The 23,897-nt window shown below is 40.6% G+C and overlaps 1 protein-coding gene across 1 annotated transcript in view; it reads left to right on the top strand.

Moving 5' to 3' along the window:
- Positions 1-23,897, top strand: part of Sptlc2 (serine palmitoyltransferase, long chain base subunit 2) — a 106,104-nt gene that overhangs the window by 78,816 nt on the left and 3,391 nt on the right. Inside the window, exons 10-11 of the mRNA XM_005390209.2 lie at positions 20,665-20,800; positions 21,740-21,869. Coding sequence (XP_005390266.1) covers positions 20,665-20,800; positions 21,740-21,869 — 266 coding nt within the window. The remainder of the gene's footprint in view (positions 1-20,664; positions 20,801-21,739; positions 21,870-23,897) is intronic.

The raw sequence follows: 23,897 nt of genomic DNA, 5'->3' as shown, positions 1-23,897 counted from the left end.
GTATCATCGGTAACACGTAACAAGTACACAAAGGATTGTGGTATTTTGTCATGTGATTGTAGTGATTAACGACAGTCATAGGCTGATGAAGCAAAAACCCTTATGGGCATGGAGTTTGTTTATAAGACATGAAAATATTTTTATGTTCTGGCTGAAGTTGTGATTTTGGAATTCAGTGTTACTTTGAGTCTTATTGCTGAATGATACACATATCTCAAGGGTCAACCTGTTGAGGATCACAGACAGATATAGGATTTTTAATGTGAACAAACTAATTTTCTCTACCTGTTTATTCATTCTTATTTTGTTTATAAAAACAGTTCATGTTCACTTTCAGAAACCCAAATATTATAGGTAGATATGTGACAAAAAATAACCAATATTAGGTGTTAGATTACAGGGGACAGATTTCTTTTGCATGTGCTTATACCCAAATAACTTTTATTACTGTTGTTGCTTTTAGCAGTGGCATATAAATACCATCACTTGGTTAGAAGAGTTTGATAGTTGTGGAAGGGAAGGAAATGAGGTATTTATCACCTTTTTAATTTTTTTTAGTTCAGCATTAAAAATTTTTTATTAATATATGTTTGCTGTACAGAATGATTGTATTTATTGTAGAGAGTTGGGACATGTACATGTTTATCACTTTAGCAGATAGAGTGGAATGTTCTAGAATTATTAGAATTTACTCTATAACTTTAATAAGAACTGCCAACACCTGAGTTTTGTCAGGATGCCTCTCCTCACTTTGTTTTGAATCATGCTTAGGAATAATGAAAGAAAAGTAAATCACATGGTGAGAGGTAATCAGCTTATGAATTCCCCATAAATAAGAAGGCTACATTGCCTGGCCAAGGGGTAAATTTGGGGTTCTTATTTGTCCTCATGGTTCCTGCATTTTATGTGCACAACTCATCTCCTGACACCCACATATGGCAAGTGTGTTACAATGTTAAGTCTCTCTAAAATGTTTTTCTTTAAGAAACAAAATAAAATAAAGCAATCCATTATTGTTAATTTTTCCTAGATTTTGTGACAGTGCAGAGCTTAACCAGTTGTGTACTTAAGCTTTTAAAAGTGAGAGTTAACCACCCCAAGAGGCTGCATATGCTCTTGGGCAAGTAGTTCTTTGTCCACCCGTGGTGTTGGAGGTATACACCTGTCTTGGTTACTTTTTTCTCACTGCTGGGACAAAATACCTGGCGCCCAAAATTAAGGAAGGAAAGGTTTATTTCGCTTACAGTTCGTGGAAATTTTAATCCGTACTTGGCAGGATTATAAGGCAGAGTGGCACATTGCAGAGAGCTGCATCTCAGGGCGGCAGCAACACAGCTAAAAACAACTAACTTACACCGGGGCAGAATGGGGGAGGAGGAATGCCCTCAAGCACTTCTTCCTCTCTCTTACATATGCAAACTATCCACTTCAGGGCGGGTGCAGCTCTCACACCCATATTCAAACTCTAAAACCCTGCCCCATGGCCGCAGGAGGCTTTGGGGGGACACCAGACATAAACCACAACAACGCCATCCTGTCTTCTCTTTCCATCATGTATTTTTTTCTCAAGATTTTTAATATCTTCTTAGCAAACAATACATACCTATATAGATGTAGGTTTTTTCCTAATTTGAATATAGAATAAGGCCTTAAGGTATTTATGGGCCTTGTTATAGGTAAAACAACAAAAATAGAAAACAGAAACAATTAAATTGTCCTACATATTAATGTAAAATAGCAAGTTTTCAAACACCATGTGTTAGACATGCATCATCTCTTTTTTTTAAAACAACCTTACCTTTAACCCTATTTTGCATATGAGGAACTTTCCCTGAGAGGTTGAGTTGTCAAAGCCATAGAGCTATTACATGATGGAGCCTGGATACAAACTCTGATAGCCCAGCCCCAGAAAAATATATACTGTACCACCAAAGAAACAAAGTAATAAAACCTAGAGAAATAGAATTATAGTTCCCTTTCTTTCCTGTCAGACCTGTTTTTACTGCTTTTATGCATTATATTCAAAATGACTTTCTGATGACTTCAAGAAAGTCACTTAAAATGGCCTTAATGCAAGCATCTCTATTTCTGTTCCATATTATTAGTCCCATTTCATTTATGGTAATGGTAGTTTTCAGAAAAAGAGGGCATCTACTTGCCATTTGAATACTCAGATTTGCAAAGGTAATTTGCCTCACCTGGATGGTAGTCTAAATTGGAGAATAAGGAAACTAGTTAAAACTAGCTTTGGAACGATGGTAGCATACTTTAACATACAGAAAGCTTGTTTATAGACTGTAAATTTACAGTGAGTGTTGGAGAATGAAATACATGATTATACATTAGTACGGCTGGTTGTGTGTAAGCGTTAAACTTAAGGATCAGTCAAATAATTAGAAGATAGAGAACTAGAAACACCAAGGACAAACAAGAAAGCCCTCATTTTGAGAGTTAAGGCTAACCCAAAGGGTCAGAGTAATATGATTGGCATAATTTTAAGGGAAGAATTTTAGGGAGGTAAGTAGTAGCAGTTACCATGCATATTATGTTATTGTATACTGAGCACTGTCTTAAAAATGCTTTTCATGAAATTATCAGAACAAGTTTTAAGCATTCTCTGTCTCTTACAAAATAAGGAAGCCAAGAGGTTAAGGAAACAGAGATTAAGTTACCTCCCCATGGTCACATAGTTACTGAGTGGTGCAACCAGAATTTGAACCCTTATATCAAATTCCAGAATGCTTTTTGTGTGCTAGATATTTACTAATATGCTAGTGTTGTTTTGTTTTTTTTTTTAAGAAAGAAAAAAATAAAAACAATACAGAATTTCAAAACAAGAAATTAACAATGGTTATTATATTGCATATTGTTATCTTCAAAGTAGTTGCTCAGATTACAAGGTACTTGTAGGGATCTGTTGGGTTCTTGCTGTGCCCTGGGAATGAACTGCAGCAGGAATGAGGTAAAAGTAGACAAGAGACAAGGGGCTGGGGATTTAGCTCAGCGGCAAAAGCGCCTGCCTGGCAAGCGCAAGGTCGTGAGTTCGGTTCCCGGTACCGGAGAAAAACCAAAAAATAAAAAATAAAAAATAAAATAAAAAAAAAAAAACAAGAGACAAAAGCTGGGATCAGGTGGAGGTCCTCTCTCTCCGTAGAGAAGAGGAACTATGCAAGAACAGTAGCGCGTTTATTTATACCCTCAAGAGGTTGGTTAATTTTTGCCTCACTGTCCAGCAATCAGTTAACAAGCTACAGCGGCTTGTTTACGTGCTTCAAGGAGCTCCCCTGTTCTTGGGCTGCCTTCGTCCTGCACATGTAATTACTTTCCAGCTTCCACGGCTCCTGACATCTCTCTCTTCTCTGCTTTGTAATGATGGGCAACGATTAGCTGGAAAGGCTATGCTTGGAGAATACAGTCCCAGCACCACAAACAGTAGGCAGTTGCCAGCCTGGTTGGCAAAATGTCCGAAGTTGTTGGTGATTTGAACCCTTTACAGATAACACCTTACTATGGCAATGCTTATTCATACATCTTGTAGTTATGCGTTTCTGCTGGATGTTTAAGACCAAGTTAAGCGTGACCCACATTAATCCTTTTTTGCTATCCATCAAGGTCAGTTAAGTCTCCTCAGGGTTGCTTTGGAACCACACATAGCACCTCTAGATCCACTGTCAGTGTCAGCCATCTGGATCAGTCACAGCCATTGCTTGACCAAGTTGCTTTCTATGAAAGCCTGAGAGACCGTCTCTCCAAGTGACTCTCCTTAGGCACACTGTACATCCTCGAATCACTTTCCTCAGTGGTCTCATAATCTCCTTGATCAGAAAATCAGGGGCTCAACTGAGTCATAGGCTGTCGTAGCAGAGGTTCTCTTCTGCCCTGGGTATACTCTGACCGTGGAAGGCAAGGGCCAAAATATTGACTCTCCTCTTAGCCCATTTATCTTTCTAATTTTTTGGTCTCTAAATCTCAGTTGTTAAACATCCAGAAGTGAAGCTTAATGACATTGCACTGTAATAGAGGCAATAAGCTTAACATTACTGTCTATCTGAATATCATACACTTTAGGAAATAAAATGAAACTTATTTTCTTAACCATTGATATCCTATCACTTAAATCCCTATAGAATGTTAACAGATAATAGTTACATATTTGTACATTGAAATTAGAAACCACATCCCTACATAACATTGCCACATGACAATCATGACATTTTGTAACATACTTAGAATTTCATTTTGACATAACATAACCGTTTCAACCAGTCATCTCTATCTAACACATAAGCTTTTCTCTAATCTGTTATCATTTAATGAAATATACATAAGTCTTTTAAAGGAAAAGGTCTGAATTTGAACAAAAGTCTTATCATAAGCAATCCTTGCTTTACATTTTGAAGACCTGTACATCTGGAATCATGAATACATTTCAATACACTATGAAATTAACAATAATAAATTACCATACACGTATGAAAACCCATTTCTTTAGTTTTGTACTAAGAACATCTTTCATGAGAATACCTTATTTTTATTTTTTCTGGAACACTTTTAACCATGACCAAATTATTGGAGGTGTCTCCCAAGAGACTGGAGATCATTGGAGGCTCCTTATTAATGAATAAAGGTTGGCCACCCCTTTATTCACCAATTGGAGTTTAAGTCTGTAACCCAAATTGTATTATAGACAAATGATAGAAAAATGGTTGAGCTCAAAGTAAAGGGGAACAGCTGTTCACAAATTGACAAACACATAACAAGTACACAAAACACACAAACATCTTACAAAAATCAGAGTACACTCAAATCTATTCTAGTTCAAATTATAGTAACTTACAATTTTTGAAATTTGTAATTGTAAATATACTAGTCAGATTTTGTTCATCAATTAAAAATTCTTTCATGATCACCTCATCGCTTCTACAGTCTAGTTTTATGTCATCTGCATACACATTCAGTTCCATATACTTGCGACTAAACACGGTAGCTGGTGTGTGATTTCTAGGATTGCAGGCCATATCGTCAGCAAGCATCAGGACAGTGTGGCTGCTTTCCATGATTCCTGAATACTGTCACAAACTAATAAGTTCTGTTGTAGTCGTTACTTCCGTACACACCCAAAGAAGTCAATTATCAGGACATTTTTAGGATCCCTCTTAAAAGGATCAGTGTGATGTCTAGGAATAGACACCCAAAGACTCTTGGGTTGTACTTGAAAAAGGCCATTCAACTTTAGTTTGGCTAGCTAAATTAATTACCTCTAAGATTCCAAAACATAAAATGTGCATGAGATGGACTCTAATTGCAGGATCAGGTTGATGCAAAAGGAAATCTCCCACTTTGCTACTGGCTGGAGCCACTATGTTAGGAGAATAAACCACTCACACAAGGACCCTCTTTGGCAAGCGTCAATCCTAAGCAGTAGCTCGTTGCTTTATTATCTGGCGTAGTGCTTGGGACACAAAGTCCTGCAGGAAGTCATACAGCTCAGGGAACAGGCCTTGTGTGTCCTTCAGTGGGGTGACTGTGAGCATCCCCTCTGCCTCAGAGACACTTGCCACAAGGTTAAAAGGGGCTCTGCCCTCACTCACTATTCCCTGTTGCCGCTGTCAGGTCCCACCAGCTTTTGGGTCACTCGGGCCTTGGTCACTAGCCATTCAGCCCGTGTCACCCGCCTGGCCCTGCCGCCACCCTTGCCACATGCGGTGCCACAGGGTGCAGTGCCAGCTAGTATGGCAGGGCTGGGCCAGCGTTGGGTAACCCTGTCCTTCCTTCCTGGGTACTGGGCACTGGCTAGCCACCACCGGTAGGTCCTCTGGCTGTCTGGAGCTGTTCATGCCCCAGTCCTGTGCTGCCTTGCCAGCCTCCGCAACTGTCTTCTCCTTTGCTTTTTCACTGAGGTCCCCTGCATGTTGCCACAGCTCCTCAGCCCCATCCTTGTCACCCTCTTCGTGCCCATCTAACTTCAGTCTTTTGCCAGCTACTCCCTGGGCAGCCCCCTCCATCTCTGCCGTGGGTCTTGGCCTTTGTTCCCCGTTCTATCTGGCACCCCAGTGTGTCCTGCAACACCTGCACCAGAGCAATAGTGAGCTGGGGGAAAGGCGCTGTGGGCAAGGGAATAGGAGCAGCCAGGAGCGGGAGCAGCGAGGCAGGAGGGCGTGACTGCCGAGGAGGCAGCAGCCCTCAGTTACGGCCTTGGGCAGAGTTGCCCTGATACTTTAGGCTCTGGCAGTAACTGGCTGCAGCTTCCATTTTATCACCTTGGGGTCCAGCAAGTTGCTGGCAGGGCCCCAACAGTCCTGCTTTATTTTCAGGAATGGACTCCACTGCCTGTGTACCCCGCACAAGTGACTGTGGTTACTGCCTCTATAGCCACAGGGGATGTGCCCAGCCTCTGTGCTTGCTGGCCATCTCTTTTGTTCTGGCCACCAGATATTTTGTTTCTGTCTGGATTCCAAGTACCACCACCGGCACAGGCGCCTACCCATGCATCTCTCACATAGGTCTTGACGATGAGTGTGTTTGGGGCCCACACGGCGAAGTCTTACTGAGCAGGAACATTTAGTTCTTTTACAACTGCAACAGGTGATATCCTCCACTCGGTAAGGGTTGTCAGATTTCTGACATGTTCTGCAAAACTGTTTAAAGTTTGTTCGTACCCTGGACACACCATATGTAGGCACTCTCCCAGCGAATGCTGGTCTTTGCAGTGACAATAGCCATGTTTTTGCCTGAAGCGCAGGCGTTCCTTGCCTGGCTCAGCACTCAGTGGCAACCTCTTCGGCACAGTGGTAGTCGCATGCCTGGCATCCCCAGCCCTCCCTGCTGCCAGGGGCCGCTTTGGCCTCTGTAGCATGGCCTGTGGGGCCGCCTCACTAGTTTGAGTCTCCTGCTGCTCCTGCTCAGCCCTTGGCAGTGGGGATGCCTTCCTTGCTGCCCCCTTGTACTCCTCTGGTACCACAGGACCCTGCATGCTTGCTGGGGCCTCCAGGCAGCCAGGCGGCAGTGACAGCACAGGAAGTGTGCGGGACCGGCTGGGGTTCTGGAATCCCGGGCCCTGCACAGCGGCATCTGCCACCCAAGCGTGCACTGAACTGAAGCATCACACTGCGGTTTCACCTGCACCCCCACATCGCAGCAGCTGGGCCTTCCAGGGTACGGATCAAAGCCTGGGCTCAAGTGCGAGAGGTGTGTGGCAGAGGAGAATGAGGCAGGAGGGTGGCCCCTGCGGCAGAGCTGCCAGGCATCGGCAGCCTTGGCCTCCAGTGGGTAGGGAGAGGGATAGGAATAGGGGGTGCATACCTGAATGCACCCAGCACTTTGTCCCCCGTTGTATCCATCTGGGCAGCCCCTGTTATTTGGTGGGGCTGAGGCAGGCTCCAATAGAAGTTTTCCAGGAAGGGCTGACCTTTCCCAACAGTTTTAGTTCTACACTGATTATTCCAGTGATACCCTCATCAACACTTACTACAAGGACTGCCAGGTTTAGTTGAAGGGACAGATAATGGTTGTGCTGCCCTTACAGATGTAGCAGAGCAATTACAGGCGAAATGTCCCCTATTGCCACAACAAAAACAAACAGCCTTGTTTTTTCTCCTTCCCCCAGCCTGTGGATAAATAATTTAAGTAATACCTGCTGCCAAGACAGCCCCCTGTACATATGAGGGGCCAATATCTGCACAAATCCGAATCACCTCTGGCAAAGTAGCCCGTCTTTTGTGAGCTCTTAAAGCCTCTTTACACCATCGATTCGCGTTTTCAAATGCCAGTTGTTGAACTATTAATTTGCTAGCTTCTGTGTTACCTATGATCCTCTCACTAGCTTGCATTAAGCGTGTGGCAAAATCTTGAAAAGGCTCATCCAGGCCTTGATAAATACAAGCCAAATTAAGGGCTATCTCACCCTTGGAAGGAAGTTCCCTCCAAGCCCTCATGGCAGCCATCTTGGTTTGCACATATGCTTGCAGTTCAAAGGTCAGTTGAGGGGCTGGGGATTTAGCTCAGCAGCACAGCACCTGCCTGGCAAGTGCAAAGTCGTGAGTTCGATTCCCGGTACCGGAAAAAAACTGAAAACCAAAAAAAAAAAGGTCAGTTGATTATTGATGATAGCAAAGGCACCTTCCCCAACTAGTATATCCTTTGTAATGGGTATGTTATGCACAGCATTACGAATTGCCTGGTCTGTGCAATATTCAAAGAACTTTCCCATCCACAGTAAGTAATCACCTGGATTTAAACACGCTTTGGCTATTGCCTTCTGATCATTTCGGGCCATTATCTGTTGTCCTAGAACTTCCATTAAACTCAAAGTAAAGGGAGCAGTGGGGCCGTAAGTAGCAACAGCTTGTTTTAACTCTTTCAGGGTTTTAAAAGGTACGGTTTCATGATGATGTGTAACTTGTCCAGGATTTTCAGGAACTTGAACTTCAGTTACAGGTTAGATATGCTGAAAACCTGCCATGGTCTCCCCTGTCCCTCTAGCGTCTTTTAATGCTAATTGCAAGGGAGACAAGGAAAATAGCTGTACTCCCTGAGAGGTGGAAGGCACCTGTATTGCGGCCATATTTCCCCCAGCTGAAGAGGCTGGGATAGCCGCCTGTGGCTCAGTCAAGTTAACCAGGCATTGTGAAATGGTATTTGCAAGGATGCACCCTGCTGGTGGGGAGTCTCTCTTGTCCCCCCCCACTCCTAGCTTCTTAACTTGGACCAGGCTAGAGGGCTCAGGCTCCGCTGTCTATGTCCCACTTAGGCATAGGACTTGATTTTAACATAATGTTCTGAGGCAAATCCCTTATGGTTTCAAAACCCCTCCAAACTAACATCCAGAAAATCAAATACAGGAATCAAACATGCAACAAACATTTCTCCAGACACACCCGTCCAGGAGTCTTGAGACTCTACCTGCACTTCTGTATCCCTTTCTCTTTGGCTTCTTACAAGCCTGTATATTTTCTAGCCCTAAAGAGCATGTATTCCCATGCTTTACACCTGACGTGCTGGTACCACACACTGTAGTGCTGAATACTAGCTGACCAATTCGCTGCCCCCCCGCTTTGCATGCCTTTTGGGAAACATTCTCACCGCCCTCTTAATCCTACCGGGGTCCCTTCATGGTCGCCAGTTGTAGGGATCCGTTGGGTTCTTGCTGTTCCCTAGGAAGGAACGGCAGCAAGAATGAGCAAAAAGTAGATGAGAGACAAAAGCTGGGATCACGTGGAGGTCCTCTCTCTCCGTGGAGAAGGGGAACTACCCAAGAACAGAGCGTTTATTTATACCCTCAAGAGGTTGGTTAATTTTTGCCTCACTGTCCAGCAGTCAGTTAACAAGCTACAATGGCTTGTTTACATGCTTTGAGGAGCTCCCGTGTTCTTGGGCTGCCTTTGTCCTGCACATGTAATTACTTTCCAGCTTCCACGGCTCCCGACAGATACAAGCATCCAAAATTGATCAAATAATATAAGCATGAGCTGTTCCTTTCAGTGAACTAATAGAAATTAGTAATACAGTTGTCTTAGCTATCTTGTATATGTGTGTGTGTGTGTATGTATGTATGTTTTTTCCCTTCTTTTCTCCTTTCCCCCATTCCAGTTGTTCTTTCCTTTTAGTTTCTTTCCCTTTCACAATATCTGTGGTACATTTTGGATCTTATTTACTTTCAGTTTCCTACACTAGGGAGACAATACGATGTTTACACATGCATGTCTGATGTATTTCACTTGTGAGTATGGTCTCTAGTTGCATCCATTTACCTATTAAAGCCTTTGATTACCTTTCTTTATAGCTGAGTAGTACTCCATTGTATAAAACTACCACATCATTTTTATGCATTCCTCGGTTGATGGGCGTTTGGGTTGTTTCCAAGATTTAGCTATTAGAACTGTGCCACTGTAAACATATATCGCTGTGGTCTGATGTTTTCATTTCTTCTGGAAAAATATCCAGAAGGGGAATAGCTGGGTGGCATGGGACCTCTAATCCTAGTTTTGTAAGGGATCTCCACACTGATTTCCTCAGTGGTTTCACCAGTCTACACACCCACCAGCAGTAGAGAAGGATTCCTTTTTCCCACAGTCTCACCAGCATTTATTATTGGTGGATTTTTTTTTGATGATAGCCATTCTTTCTGGGGTGAGATGGAATCTCAGTGTTGTTTTAATTTGCATTTCTTTTTTTTTTTGGTTTTTCTCCGGTACCGGGAACCGAACTCACGACCTTGCGCTTGCCAGGCAGGTGCTTTTGCCGCTGAGCTAAATCCCCAGCCCTTAATTTGCATTTCTTAAATGACGAATATGTTGAACATTTTTTCATATGAAAGCTATCTTCTTTTTTTTTTAATTTATTCATCTGAGAAGTGTGTATTCATCTCAGATGCCCATTTTTGGATTGAGTCTTTGAATTTGGGGGGCCTGATTTTTAAAAAATTCTTCATATGTTCTAGATAGAAGTCCTTTGTCTGAGGGACAGTTGGCCAAAATTTTTTCCCACTCTGTGGGTTGTCTTTTCACTCTGTTGATGATTTCTTTGATGTGCAAAAGCTTTTTAATAAGATGAGATCCCAGTTGTTGATTTTTTGAAGTATTTCCTGTGCAGTTTGGTTTTGGTTCGTGAAGTCTCTGCCTACCCGTATGTCTTTAGGACTTCTACTTACTTTCTCTTCCAGTAGATTTAGTGTTTCTGTTTTTAATATTTAGATCTTTAATCCGTTTTGACTTTAGTGCATGGTGATAGACATGGGTCTAGTTTTAGTCTTTGGCATGTGGAAAGCCAGTTTTTCTAGCACCATTTATTAAAGAATATGCTAGATTATTATTTACCTTCATGTATAGTAGATTATTACTTGTAGTGTAATTGGATGTAGATTATCCTGCTTTGTAATTTAGATTGGTTTGAATACATAGAGTTTATTTCTCAGAATATTTCAACTTGAATATCTGCTATGTATTCTTAGGGGTGGTATTAGAAAAGAAGAAGAAAAACACAGTTTGCACCTTAAGCATTTGCAGCTTGTTTGACAATAGAACACCATATATGAAAGATGCAAAAGCAATAACAGGAATTCAGAAACAACAGCAAATTAATGAAGGACAGAGTGGAGGCATGTCTTAAAATGTGCCATATGAAAAATTTTCTGGCCTAATTTTTTTCTATTTGTGTCTTCTTTTATTGCATTCTTTAGAGTTTTTAAAGATTAGGAATATATAAGCATTAGTAGAACATTTAAAAAAATATTTATTTATTTATCTATTTATTTTGGTACCTGGACTCCAACTCAGGGCCTTGCACTTGCCAGGCAAGTGCTGTGCCACTGAGCTATATGCCCGGCCCAAAAATTTTTTAAATTCTTTTTAAATTAAAAAATTTTGCTCAGTATGATGGCATGTGGGTGGAATCCCAGTACTTGGGAGCCTGAAGCAAGACAATTGCAAATTTAAGGCCAGCCTGGGCAGTTTAGGGAGACCATGTCTCAAGACTAAAAACAAGAAAAAATGAAGTTGGACATGGTGGCACATGCCTACAATTATAGCATATGGGAGGCTGAAGCAAGAGGATAGCAAGGTAGAGGCCAGCTTGGGCAATTTAGAGACTTAACAAGACCTGGGCTCGAAATATAAAATAAAACAGGTCTGGGAATATAGCTCAATGCAAGGGCTCTGGCTTCTCTCTCAGTATTGACTAATTTATGTGACTTTTCATCTAAACCACAGAAAATCATTCATAGGAATTTTTACTAGTGTGTTATATATCTTTACCACTGTGAGCTAATAGTGGAGAAAGACTTACAGCTATAGAAGAGGTTGGCTCTTTCATTTTTTAAATTTCTCAGTTTTGGTTGCATAGAAAAAGGTGGCTTTGGGACAAATTACATTGCATTAACTTTACTCCCATCTCACCTCTCCGATACTTTTGCAGTTCTTGGAAATTCTGGGTGTGCTTTTAGCTTCTGGATCTTGACATTTGACGTCTGATTCAGGCTTTTTCCCCTTAAACACCACTCAGTGAGGTGTTTATTTTGTTTGTCCATCTCCTGCAGTGGAAATTAAACCCCATGCAGGCAGGAGATACGATCTCTTTTATTCATACAGTATAGTCTGGCCCGGAACAGAGTCTGGCACATAGTGGGTACTCAGGATGTCTTTGTTTAATCATGTCTGCTTACCTGCCGCACAGTGTGTTTTCTACTTTCTGTGCGGTCTTCCTGGTGAGATTTTAGCTTTTGGTGTAACTACTATGATACTTACGTGTCTATATCTAGCAAATACATGCTGAAATAAATGAAAATTTTATTATTTAATTTTATATACAATTTTTATTATTTAATTTTACATAGACATTTAAAAATTGGACTTCCCTAGGGGTTCATAGATGTTAATAGCTCCATATTCAACTTCCTAGGAATTTTTAAGTTTTGTCTAAGAAATTTGGAAGCATGTTCACAACCTCTGAATGAGTGTGCAGTTTCTTTAAACTCTTACTTGGTGAGCTTACTGATGTAACTATATCTTTCTGAAAATTGAGCACTTCTTTTTTGAGCTTGCAGGGGTACGTAAGTTGCCCAGGCTGGCCTTGAACTTGCTGTCCTCCAGGCTCACCATACTAATCTTCTTGAGTACAAAGATTACAGGTGTGCACCATCATGTTCAGCTGGAGCACATTTCTTCAGCTGACATTACTGAAGTTGGTGAAATATTTCATTATATGAAGTAAATAATGTGAGGTAGAACAGATCTACATGTTCTATTGGGCTTTATTAGGTATGCATATTTATTGCAGAAGAAAAAGATACCAGTATAATAGGAATTTGAAATTCAGTTTGTTTTTTCTGGACACCAGAAAGCCTCAGAATTAGGAGTAGTTTTTGTTACTTTAGTATCAAATCTAAATGTTCACTTGCCAATCTGCTTCCCCTTTCTTAGAAGAAGTAAAAATTTTTTTTGGAAATCTGATTTCCTGAGTAACCAGAATCAAGAATCTCAACAGTTGTTACTGTTAAAGGATATGCTTGTACATGTAAAGAATGTTCTGTGTACCTAAAGTTTATTTAATAAGTTCAGGAACATCATAAGCCCTCGAATTAATCCAGCCTTCCTTAAACTGTCTCCCCATGTACACCCCCCTGCTCAGCCTCATCCCTTTTTAAGTGGGAGTTAAACACTAATTAAATAAAGATGTTATTTCTGAGAAAGCATTACATTGCCAGTATTGCCATGTTTGATGTTCAGAATTTTAGATTCCAGTTATCCTAGAAAGGGTATTTTTTTCTACAAAAGCTGTTTCAGAAAGACCTTTGTTATACATTGATACTCTCACCCAGAATTGTTTGAGCTGTCTTAATATTAAGTGGACCCTTTTAGTGAACATGAAGCATTTGTTCCTGCTGTGGTACTATAGAGGTGTCATTTTAACTTTTTCTTTCCCGAACAGTTCATACTCTGTTGCATTCTCATAGTTTCAGGTCTTTTGTCCCGTAGCTCATCTAAAAGGCAGTCTGACCAGATTTGTATTAAATTACTAATTCTTTATGCTAGTCTCCCACCAGCCTCTCCCTCTTGGCAGAGTACGCAGAAGGAAAACTAATACTAAAATGTATAGGGGAAATGTCTTTATGGGAATGTAAGTAGTGCACTGATAGAAAATAAATATTTTTATAGACAGTATTGTCTGATCATGTGTTCATTCATAGGATTGTTTTAAAAGAGAAAAGGGAAAAAAAGGAAGGACGAAACCCTTTATGTTTTCATTTCCTGCCTCAGGACAGAGGCGTTAAGTGTGAAGTGCTGTTTTCATAACACGTCCCTGTCTGACAGTTCTTGGAGCAGCCAGCACCAAAAATTTGAGCTTTAAGCAACAAAGACTGAGAGTGTCTGAGCCCACCCAGTAATATTCATATGGTCCTGTTAAGTGAAAAGGTGATTATAAAATAATAGTTGGCTATATTTAAGATTATGAATAGAAAGATTAGAAAGTTAATCTTATTTCCAGAGAGGTAGGTATGTGTTTAAGCTTTAAGTGATTTTCCAAGTATTTAAATTTGTATTATTTGTATTTATACAAATAAATGACAGCTGGGCATGGTGGTGCACACCTGTAATCCCAGCACTTGGGAGGCTGAGGCAGGAGGATCGTTGCAAGTTTGAGGCCAGCCTGGGCTACCAAAGTGAGCTCAAGGCCAGCCTGAACTGCATAGCAAGACGACTGTCTCAAAAAGACAAAATAAATAAATAAATGACATACTGTAGGGTAGTTATGCATGCATGTATGCATGTATTGATTGATTGATTGATGGATTGATTGAGAGACAGAGTCTTGCTGTATAGTTCAGGCTGACCTTGAACTCACTCTGTAGCACAGACTGGCCTGGAACTTGGCAACAGTCCTCCTGAAGGCTGGAATTACAGGTGTGTGGCCCCATGCCCTGCTTGACTTTCATACAGTGAAGTATACCAATCTTAGGTATATATTCCCATGAATAAATATAGGGTCTCACTATGCAGTTCAGAGCTCACTTTGTAGCCCAGGCTGGCCTCGACCTTGCAACTAATAGAAATGAGAGTTAAGCAGTGAACTTTTTAAATTCATGATCAGTTTATGTTCAATCTGCATGACCACGGACTAGACAGTGTATTTTTAGTTATGATACCAAAGAGAACAAGCAACCGAAGAAAAAAGTGCTAATTGGACATTATCAAATTTAAAGATTTTGTGTTTCAGAGAACCACCTATTAAGAAAGTAAAGAAAAAAACAACAGAAGACAGCTCTCTGAATTGGAGGAAAGTTTGCAAATCATTTATCTCATTAGGGTCTAGTTCCCACGATGTATAAAGAACTAATATAAAGCGGGCATGGTGGCACACACCTGTAATCCGACAACTCTGGGAGACTGAAGGAAGATTACCTGGGTAGTTTAGTAATTTAGTGAGATCCTTTCTCAAAGTGAGAAAGAACAAAGGGCTGGGCGTGGTGGCACGTGCCTGTGAATCTAGCCCATAAAGTCAGCACTTGGGAGGCTGAGGCAAGAGCACTGCCATGCGCTGGAGCCAGCCTGGGCTACATAGTGAATTCAAGACCAGCCTGCACTACGTACTGAGAACCTGGCTCCAAAAAAAGAAAAAAGGCTAGGGAGATATCCCTCAGAAAAAAGAAGAGGAAGAAGTACAATAACTCCTACTTTTACAACTCAACATAATGCTAAGTCAATCACAGAAGGTTAAGTATTGCTTGGTATCTCTGAGAGACCTAAAGTTTAAACACTAAGGAGCACAATAAAGAGCCATGTTAGGGAACAGGGAGATACTGTAGTGTTAGTGTAGACGAGAAAGGGGGTCTGGGGAAGGAGGACGAGAAGAGGAATAGTAACAGTGATCAAGATTCTGTCTGGGGGCTGGGGACTTAGCTCAGCGGCAAAAGCACCTGCCTGGCAAGTGCAAGGCCGTGAGTTCGGTTCCCGGTACCGGAGAAAAACCCAAAAAAAACAAAACAAAACAAAAGATTCTGTCTGTGTATTTATCAAACCCCCAAGGTAGCCTGTAATCCCAGCACTTGGAAGGCTAAGGCAGGAGGGTTGCTGTGAGTTCAAGGCCAGCCTGTGCTACATAGTGGTTTCTTGGCCAGTCTCATAGAGAGGACCTGTCTGAAAAAAACAACAACAAAAAAACATGTAATTGCTGTGTTACAAATATGTACTCCTTTTGAAAAGGAAAATACGAAGATGAGAGATTGCCTGCACTGTTGGTGCCTACTGTGTTTTTCTGTGAAGACAAAAGATGTTAATGTATGAGCTGTTTTTCTCTAAACTAAAACCTCAGCATTCAGGGTTAATTGCAGTATTGGCACTTTGGGACAAGTAAGTGGATTTTGGGTTGCAGCTTGGCACTGAGTCTCTAAAAGGTTTGCCATTACAGGCATAGGGGCGGGAGAAAATGGAATAAGACTGACTGGTAATTGGTACAGAGTTTCTTTTGGTAGTGATGATGAATTAAGAGTGGTAATAGTTGCGTAACTGTGAATATACTAACAGTTATAACAGCTGGAATTTTATGGAACGTGCATTGTACCCCAGTAATAATAATATCAACAGATGAGGAGGAAAGCTCAAAAGAGTAGACTGATGGGGGAGCAGAAACTTTCTTTTGAGCTCCAATAATCTGTAACAGATTAGTGGGACAGAAGTAAAATTCTAAGAAGGAATGCAAAAATATGTAAGGAAAAGTTCTACTTCTGATGGGGTCTGGGGCTCATCGGTAGAACAAGTGCTGAACATATGCAAGGCTGAGTTCAGTCCCCAATACCATAAGAGAGACAGAGACAGACTACTTAATCATAAGATACTACCTTTCTGCGTATATACTGTTAAAAAATTAGCTAATATTTTTTCTTGAGTTTTCTCACAAGTAGCTTTGTACTATAAATATATGGGATTGTTCCACATTTATATCTTCCCAAGTAAACATGGTAATTGAGTCTAAGGGAGATAAAAACATTCTCCGACAGCTTACAGCTATGAGAAAAGAACCCGAGGTCCATATGAGGAAGGAATCCTGAGGGCCGGCAGTAGCCCTCAGCCCATCTTCTGAGGAAGGCTGTGGAAAGTCTGGCAGCATTTTGTTAAGTCACAGACTGGGTAGGGGGGCTTGGTATTTATTGCCTACGGGCCAGTGACTCTTAAGTGTTCTGCCAAGACAGTTGCATCTGAGAAGAGATTGAGCCGGCTGTAGCACCATTAGTATATATGTGTCAACTAAGCAAAAACTAAGTTGATTTAAATTAATGTGAAACAACATACTCTTCTTTGTTTATTGTAAGTTATATCATAGTATCAGGAGGTAAGGCTGGCTAACAGTTGAGTTGGTAACATTTAGAGATGTAATAACTGAAGCAGAATTTAATTTCCCTGATTAGATACTGATTTACTAGAAAAAGGGAAGGGCACAAACATCTATTCAGCCTGGCATTATACTTGATCTTTTACGTACTTTCTTTGCTTTTAAAAGGGGTCAGTACTTACTAAGCCCTCCCATAGTTAGTTTGGGAATATAGTGCATACATGCTTTGACCTATCTGATATTATAAACACTTGTACAAGAGGTCTTTTAAGATAGAAGCTCCAGTTTTAGGTTTCAGTAGAGACGTGTTCTTAATTAACATAGATAAAGTAAACACTGAGGGTTTGCTTCTGTCATAGGTGGAGAATATACTTTGTCATGTTCTGGTTTAAAATGTCCTGAGAAAGACATTTTTTAAAAATGCTTTTGAAGAGAAAAACCACAGGAGTGAAATGTGTTTCTTTTCTCTCCGCAGTGAAAACCAACAAAAGTAAAATAAAATACTAGAAAAAACAAACTTCCAGATAGTAAAAATATGATCTTGGAAGAGATAATTAAAGATTTAACAGTTAAGTTCATTCCTTAGGCATAAAATATTAAATAATAAACCTATGAGGCACTTAGAATGTTTTCAATTCTATAAATTAAAACAAGATGTTGAGTAGTATTTTTCCATATTTTATCCTATCTTATGTCCCTTAACTCCTGGTTATTATGAAAACTACGTGTTATAGTTTAGATCTAAGTGTTCCCTAGAAGTCTCGTGTATTGGAAAGGCGATTCGATCGTGGGGCACTGTGGCTGGCTTGTTAGGAGGGGTCTGGCTAGGCTGGCCACTGGGTGACCTAGAAGGGGATACTTGTCCCCACCTCCTCCCTTCTCTTCTGCTTCCTGGCTGCTGTGAGGTGACCAGCTGTCGTCCTCCAGGCCCTTCCACCATGCTGTTCCTGCTGCGGTGCTGGCCAGCTTTGCCTAAACCTGCTGGAAACTGGGAGCCAGATGCACTTGTCCTTTAAGTTGTGGGTGTTGAGTGTTTTGCCCCAGTGATGGGAAAGTGACTAACACATTACCTGAAACCATTCTTGGAGCTGTCTGTTCTATCTGGAGGACTCCAGACTAAGAAAATCCTTACTTGCATTGAGATTATGACGTGTCAGAAGAAAAAGGGGTGGGGAGGTTTTCAATTTCTCTTAAATTTCAGATCCTTGCAGTCCACCATAATTAATTGACCAGTCTAAGTCTGGGTAGTAGGAGTAATTTTATTTTATTTTTCTCGGGAAGACAGCTTATGTCAACAGATCCAAGAAATCTAAGATGACTAGGAGCTTTGTGAATGTAATATAATGTGAGCTAGGGAACCTACTCTGGCTGAACATCCTTTGTATTTGTGCTCTTTATTTTGAAAGAGTTCAGTTAATACCAGAAGTGCTATTTTCTGGAGCTGCAGATTAATTTTGTTAGGGCTGAGGCTATAGCTCAGCAGCACAAGTGCCTGCCCAGAAAGTGCAAGGTCCTGAGTTCAATCCCCGGTACTCAAAAAAAAAAAAGTGTCAGATTAATTTTGTTGGTTGCGGTATAGTTATTTTAAAACTTTTGAAAACTTGGAAACTGTATTGCTATTTGAGCAGGTGAGCACATGCTGTATTCTGTGAAATATAACTGCATAATTAGCACTAGTGCCATTTAAGACACATATCTGTTGTCTTTCTACTTCATCTGCATTTATGTAGTGCATAGTCAGACCTATTTGCTCACTTTGCATATAGATCTTTTTCTGGCTTGGGGACCAGTCCTGAGACTTCGGAAAATTTGTAGCTCACAGAACACTCTGTTCTGAGTAATACCTGTCCAGGAGGGCTTATGGAGTTTGAGAAATAATGCATTAGTTCCTTCCAGCCTTAAGATAGTATGGCTGAGAGTGCTGAAAAATACAGATGAAAATTTGATAAAAGGATTTCTGTTTTAAATGGATAGAATATAATTGGTACAACTTCAAAATACATTTGGCAGTGATTAATAAAGATAGTTTCCTGGGGTTGAAAGTATATATAGCTCATTGGTAGAGCCCTTGCTGAACATGTGCGAGGACACCTCAGCACAGCAAAAAAATAAATAAGTTTAAGTTTTCAGAAGTAAAGATACTCAGGGCTGGGGTTATAGTTCAGCAGCGCAGTGCCTGCCTAGTACCTCCCCCCTGAAAAAAAAAAAATAAAGATCATCGTCTAATTCTGTTTTGTAAAAGTTATTTAAAGTTACTAATATTTAGTGGTTTTAGTAGGTAGGTAACTGTGATACCCTTTCCACCTCTGCCCTGCACCCTTTTTAGGCTTTCTAGGTCCTTAAAAGAATGAAATCCCCAGCTGGCTGATCCTTCGTACTTGTTATTTCCTCCCTGAGCATAAAGTGTAGTGCAAAGGAGTTGAGGGTTACAAATGACCTATCGAAGTTTTCTACTACCTTTTCTTATTTACTAAAATTTGTTTACAAAAAATAAGGTAAATGCAGCCTGTGCTATTCCATTATAGCTGGACATGGCAGTCCCCTTTTTCCTAGAGTCAGCATGTGTTGACATTTCTTGGGAAAAACTGGGGTACTTCCCTCATCGGCTCTCAACATACTTACTGTAGCACACTGGAATGCCTGCTCTCGCTCTTTGTAAGAATACAACGTAGTGATGCTCCTTGGCATTCATAATGATCAGGTTAACCCAAGGTGGTTGTTCTCTGATCAACCTGAAATTATACAGAGGATTGGTTTTGGGTTATTTTTGGCCAGTTTTTATCTAATGTGGCATCCCATGAATGACGGTTATGTTAGTGTTCTAATTCTGAGGACATTTATTATCTGCATATCTGATTGGTTGATTCATTTGTCCTATGAACTGTATCATGCATGGACTTACACAAATGTCTGACTTTCTAATATGTTCGGGAAAATTACTTAGTCTCCTCTTATTCACAAGTACTTGTGGTGGAGAAGATCATGGAACAATGCTTAGCCCTTTGCAAGCTGATATTTTGGATTTATTGGTTTGGCTGTGGATAACACAAGTACTGTTAGGGTATTGGTTCATAGATCAGCCTACCATTATGTTAACATGTTAGCCAAATATTTGTCTGTCAGAGAAACTTGTATTTTAGTCTATTTGTGTTCTAGAAAGGATGAACAAAAATTGGGCTAGAACTAAGATTTTAGGGCCAGGGATGTAGCTTGGTGGTAGAGCTCTTGCCTAGCATGCTTGAGGCCCTGGGTTCAAGCCTCGGCACTGAAAAACAAAACAATATGATTTTACTTATTACAGGTAGGCTATTGCTATGTGTAAGACTTTTAAGGAAATGGTGATATAAAGTGAAACTCCTGAGGAAATTTTGAGGTCTGAATGGCTTTACCTCCGGTCTTGTGTATAAAATTATTTGCATCATGGTTAGAATGAATATTGAAGCTGGGAGAGCTGGATTCTGGTTTCAGCTTGGCAAGTCATCACCTTTGTGAGAGTCTCCTAGCCCATAAAATGAAGATGAATGTTATGAAATCGTAAGAGCTAGAATGGCAGAGTGTAAAGTGAGGCACCTTTATTTATATTTATATTCAGTAGTTCACTGTGCAAAAATATTTATGTTGGAATGGAAGGATGAAAACATAGACTTGATTAGGTAGAATGGAAATAGATCTGTCATTTTTTTTTTAACTTTTTTTCTTTTTTTTTTTCTTCTTGTACCAGGAATCGGACTCACGACCTTGCACTTGCCAGGCAGGCACTGTGCCACTGAGCTAAATCCCCAGCCCCTTAACTTCTTTTTTCTTAATATTAATTTGTTTTCTCTCCCCCTGATTTTTTTCCAGGCAAAGAATGTGTGCAACAGTTAGCCGAAAATACCAGGTATTTCAGAAGACGCCTGAAGGAAATGGGCTTCATTATTTATGGAAATGAAGATTCTCCAGTAGTGCCTTTGATGCTCTACATGCCAGCCAAAATTGGGTATGTTTTCTCGCAAGTTGTACTGGCCACTCATTAGACTGAAGACAGGTGATACAAGCCTGGAGCTTATGTGATTTGTTAGGAGAGATTGTCTTGTCTTTACTGTGTTAACCTTCACTTGTTAGGTATACTGTAGTTGACAAAGTGGATACTAAATTGCAAGATGTGTTAACTTACCATTCTTTCATTAAACATTTGACATGAATGCTGCTTTCCACATGCTTGAATAGATCGGTAAACTAAACACAAGCATCGCTGCTCTTGTGGAGCATTTATTCTAGTGGGGCAAGAGTCAGACAAACAGAGTAAGTTGTATGATGCACTGGAGAGTGTTAGGTGCTACAGGAGAGAATAGAGCAGGCTGTGCTTGGGAACTGAGAGTGCCCTAGGATAGGCAAATAACAGTTTTTCAGAGAACACCTCAGTGGGAAGGGATGGCTGAGCAAAGGCTTGACGGACCTTAAAGTCAGCCACTTGGAGAAAGTAGCATCGTATAAAGGCCTCATGCAGTACGTGCATAGTCGGTGGGAGAATAGCCAAGCAGTTGTGGGAGCTGGAGGACAGTGCCCGCGGGGGAGCCGTGGGCAGGAGGTCAGGGTGTGTTACTGGATATCTCGCAGGTGTGCTGATTACACCAGCTTCTTTGGTTTGTGTGAAGCATACACAATGGAAGGCTTCACCCTGGGAGAGCTTTCAGTGTATCTGAGAAGTCCAGATGTGAAGTAAAACAAATGACATTTGAAAAGCAAAGGAACAATAATTATATTGAATAAATATAATTATACAGAAGTAGTTTTGTGAACTGGGAAGATAGAGAAGACTATTACAAGTCTCCAGTGCCTCATTATCATCTAGGGCTCACCTTCGAGACAGCAAGACCTTTGCACTCTGTACTTTAATGTTCACCTGCACCTCTTTTCTCCTTGTTGCCCTTTGCAGCGCTTTTGGGCGAGAGATGCTGAAGCGGAATATTGGTGTAGTCGTGGTAGGATTTCCTGCTACCCCGATTATTGAGTCCAGAGCCAGATTTTGCTTGTCAGCAGCTCATACCAAAGAAATACTTGACACAGTAAGTAGACACATCCACTTTGGTATAAACATACCTTATACTAAAGGGCCTGTACAGCAGATGAAAGTAAGCTTCTATTGATCCTGTTGCTCTCTGAGCACCAAAAATGTTTACTTGTAAGACAATAGTGAGTATAATGCTACATAAAACTGCTGTGTACCAGAAATGTGAAAATCGGTAGCATCCACCAGATTAGCATCATCAGAGCTCTAGAGAATTTTCTAGCTTCATCACAAGACTATTTTCTGTCTCATTATGGACTCTACAGCTGTAGAATTCTCTTTCTACTGCATCTCTTTCTACTCTGAACTTTCTGATCTGTTTTTGTTTGGTTTTGAGGACAGGGTTTCACTGTGTATTTCAGGCTGACCTCCAACTCCTCGCTGTCGTCCTGCCTTAGCATGCAGAGTGCTGGGATTGCAGGTGTGCACCACCACTCACGGCAGCTTTCTGGTATTTTTGGTAGATCTGTAGAATTTTCTCTCTTGAGCCTACTCTCCTTTACTGGCTCACTACTGTTCGTCCTTCACATCTCCACTTAAAGGAAGCTTGTGGGCTGGGGATGTAGTTTAGTGGTAGAGCCCTTGCCTAATGTGTGCAAGGCCCTAGGTTCAATCCTCAGCACCACAAAAAAAAGAAAAAAAAATTTTAGAAACAGAAACAAAATAAAGGAAGCTTGCTCCTAAACCTTCTTGCTGTGTATTCCTGTGGAATTTTAAGATTCCCACCTTCATAACTTCTTCATACCTATAGTTACTTAGTGGCAATCTTCACCATTAGATACTTTTTTTTCCCTAGTGCTAGAGATTAAAAGAGGACCTCAGCTGTGGTGAGCACGTGCACTACCACTGAGCTAGACCCTCAGCCCTCCATTAGATAAATCTTTTTTTTTTTTTTTTTTTTGGTTTTTTTTCCAGTACTGGGAATCAAACTCATGACCTTGCACTTGCCAGGCAGGTGCTGTGCTGCTGAGCTAAATCCCCAGCCCCATTAGATAAATCTTGAGGCTAGGGATTAAGTCTTGTTCTATATTCCTAGCACCTATCACAGTGCCAGGCATGTAACTGGGGCTCATAACTATTGCTGACTTCAATTATTTACGATCTTGTTAATCTATTTTTCGTCACTTGATACTGTCCCATCCCCCACCCACTTCCCAGTGCACTTTTTTTTTTTATTTTGAGACAGGATCAGAGTTGCCCAGGCTGGCCTCAAACTTGTGATCCTTCTGCCGCAACCTCCTGAAGAGCCAGAGTCACAGGCTCATGCCACCATGCTCAGCTTGATAATCTCCTAGTGTGCTATTATTTCACATCTAAGATTTCAGGAGTTTAAATAAATATTATTTTTTGGGTTGGGGCTATAGCTTCGTAGTATAACACATGCAGGCCCTGGTTTCCATCCCCAGCATTCCCCCATCCCTCAAAAAAGTATACTTTCTGAGAATCTAGGAAGCTTTAGGACATAACATTTGAAGTTTCTAAAAAATCCATTAATTCATTGGAGATCAAATCTTAAAGAATATGGATGTTTTTTAAAATTCAGCATAATAATTTGATATTTAGTATTTGTGAATAGTTGAAGACTTGACATTTCTTCCCTGTTTCTCTACAGTAAAATTTCTAAAATTGAGTTTTAATTTTTTCTTTTAATATAGTAAGAAGACTTAATTTGAGGTCAATACTCAATTTCTAAGTGAACAGTATAGTACTATAATATCAATTGTAAGCACAATGTTATGTGTGAATGTATTCTTTTTTCTTTTTTATCTTTTTTTTTTTTTTTTTGAGACTGGGTCTCACTCTGTAATTCAGAGTGGCCTTGAACTGTTGGCAGTGCTCCTGCCTCAGCCTCCCAAGATCTGGGTTTACAAGTCTGTGACATCACACCTGGTCCTGTGAGTGTACTCTTAATCACAGTTCTGACATTATCAAATTAAATTCAGTTTACTAATGGAATACCTTTGTTTTTATTTTGATTTGCCTTTCAGATATTTTCAATAGATTTTCCTTTTTCTCAAAAATCTTA

Source organism: Chinchilla lanigera, unplaced genomic scaffold (genome assembly GCF_000276665.1).
Source record: "Chinchilla lanigera isolate Chin_1 unplaced genomic scaffold, ChiLan1.0 scaffold00037, whole genome shotgun sequence".
In the NCBI taxonomy this organism is placed as follows: Eukaryota; Metazoa; Chordata; class Mammalia; order Rodentia; family Chinchillidae; genus Chinchilla; species Chinchilla lanigera.
Note: the sequence above shows the minus strand (reverse complement) of the source record. Positions and strands in the feature narration are given on the sequence as shown.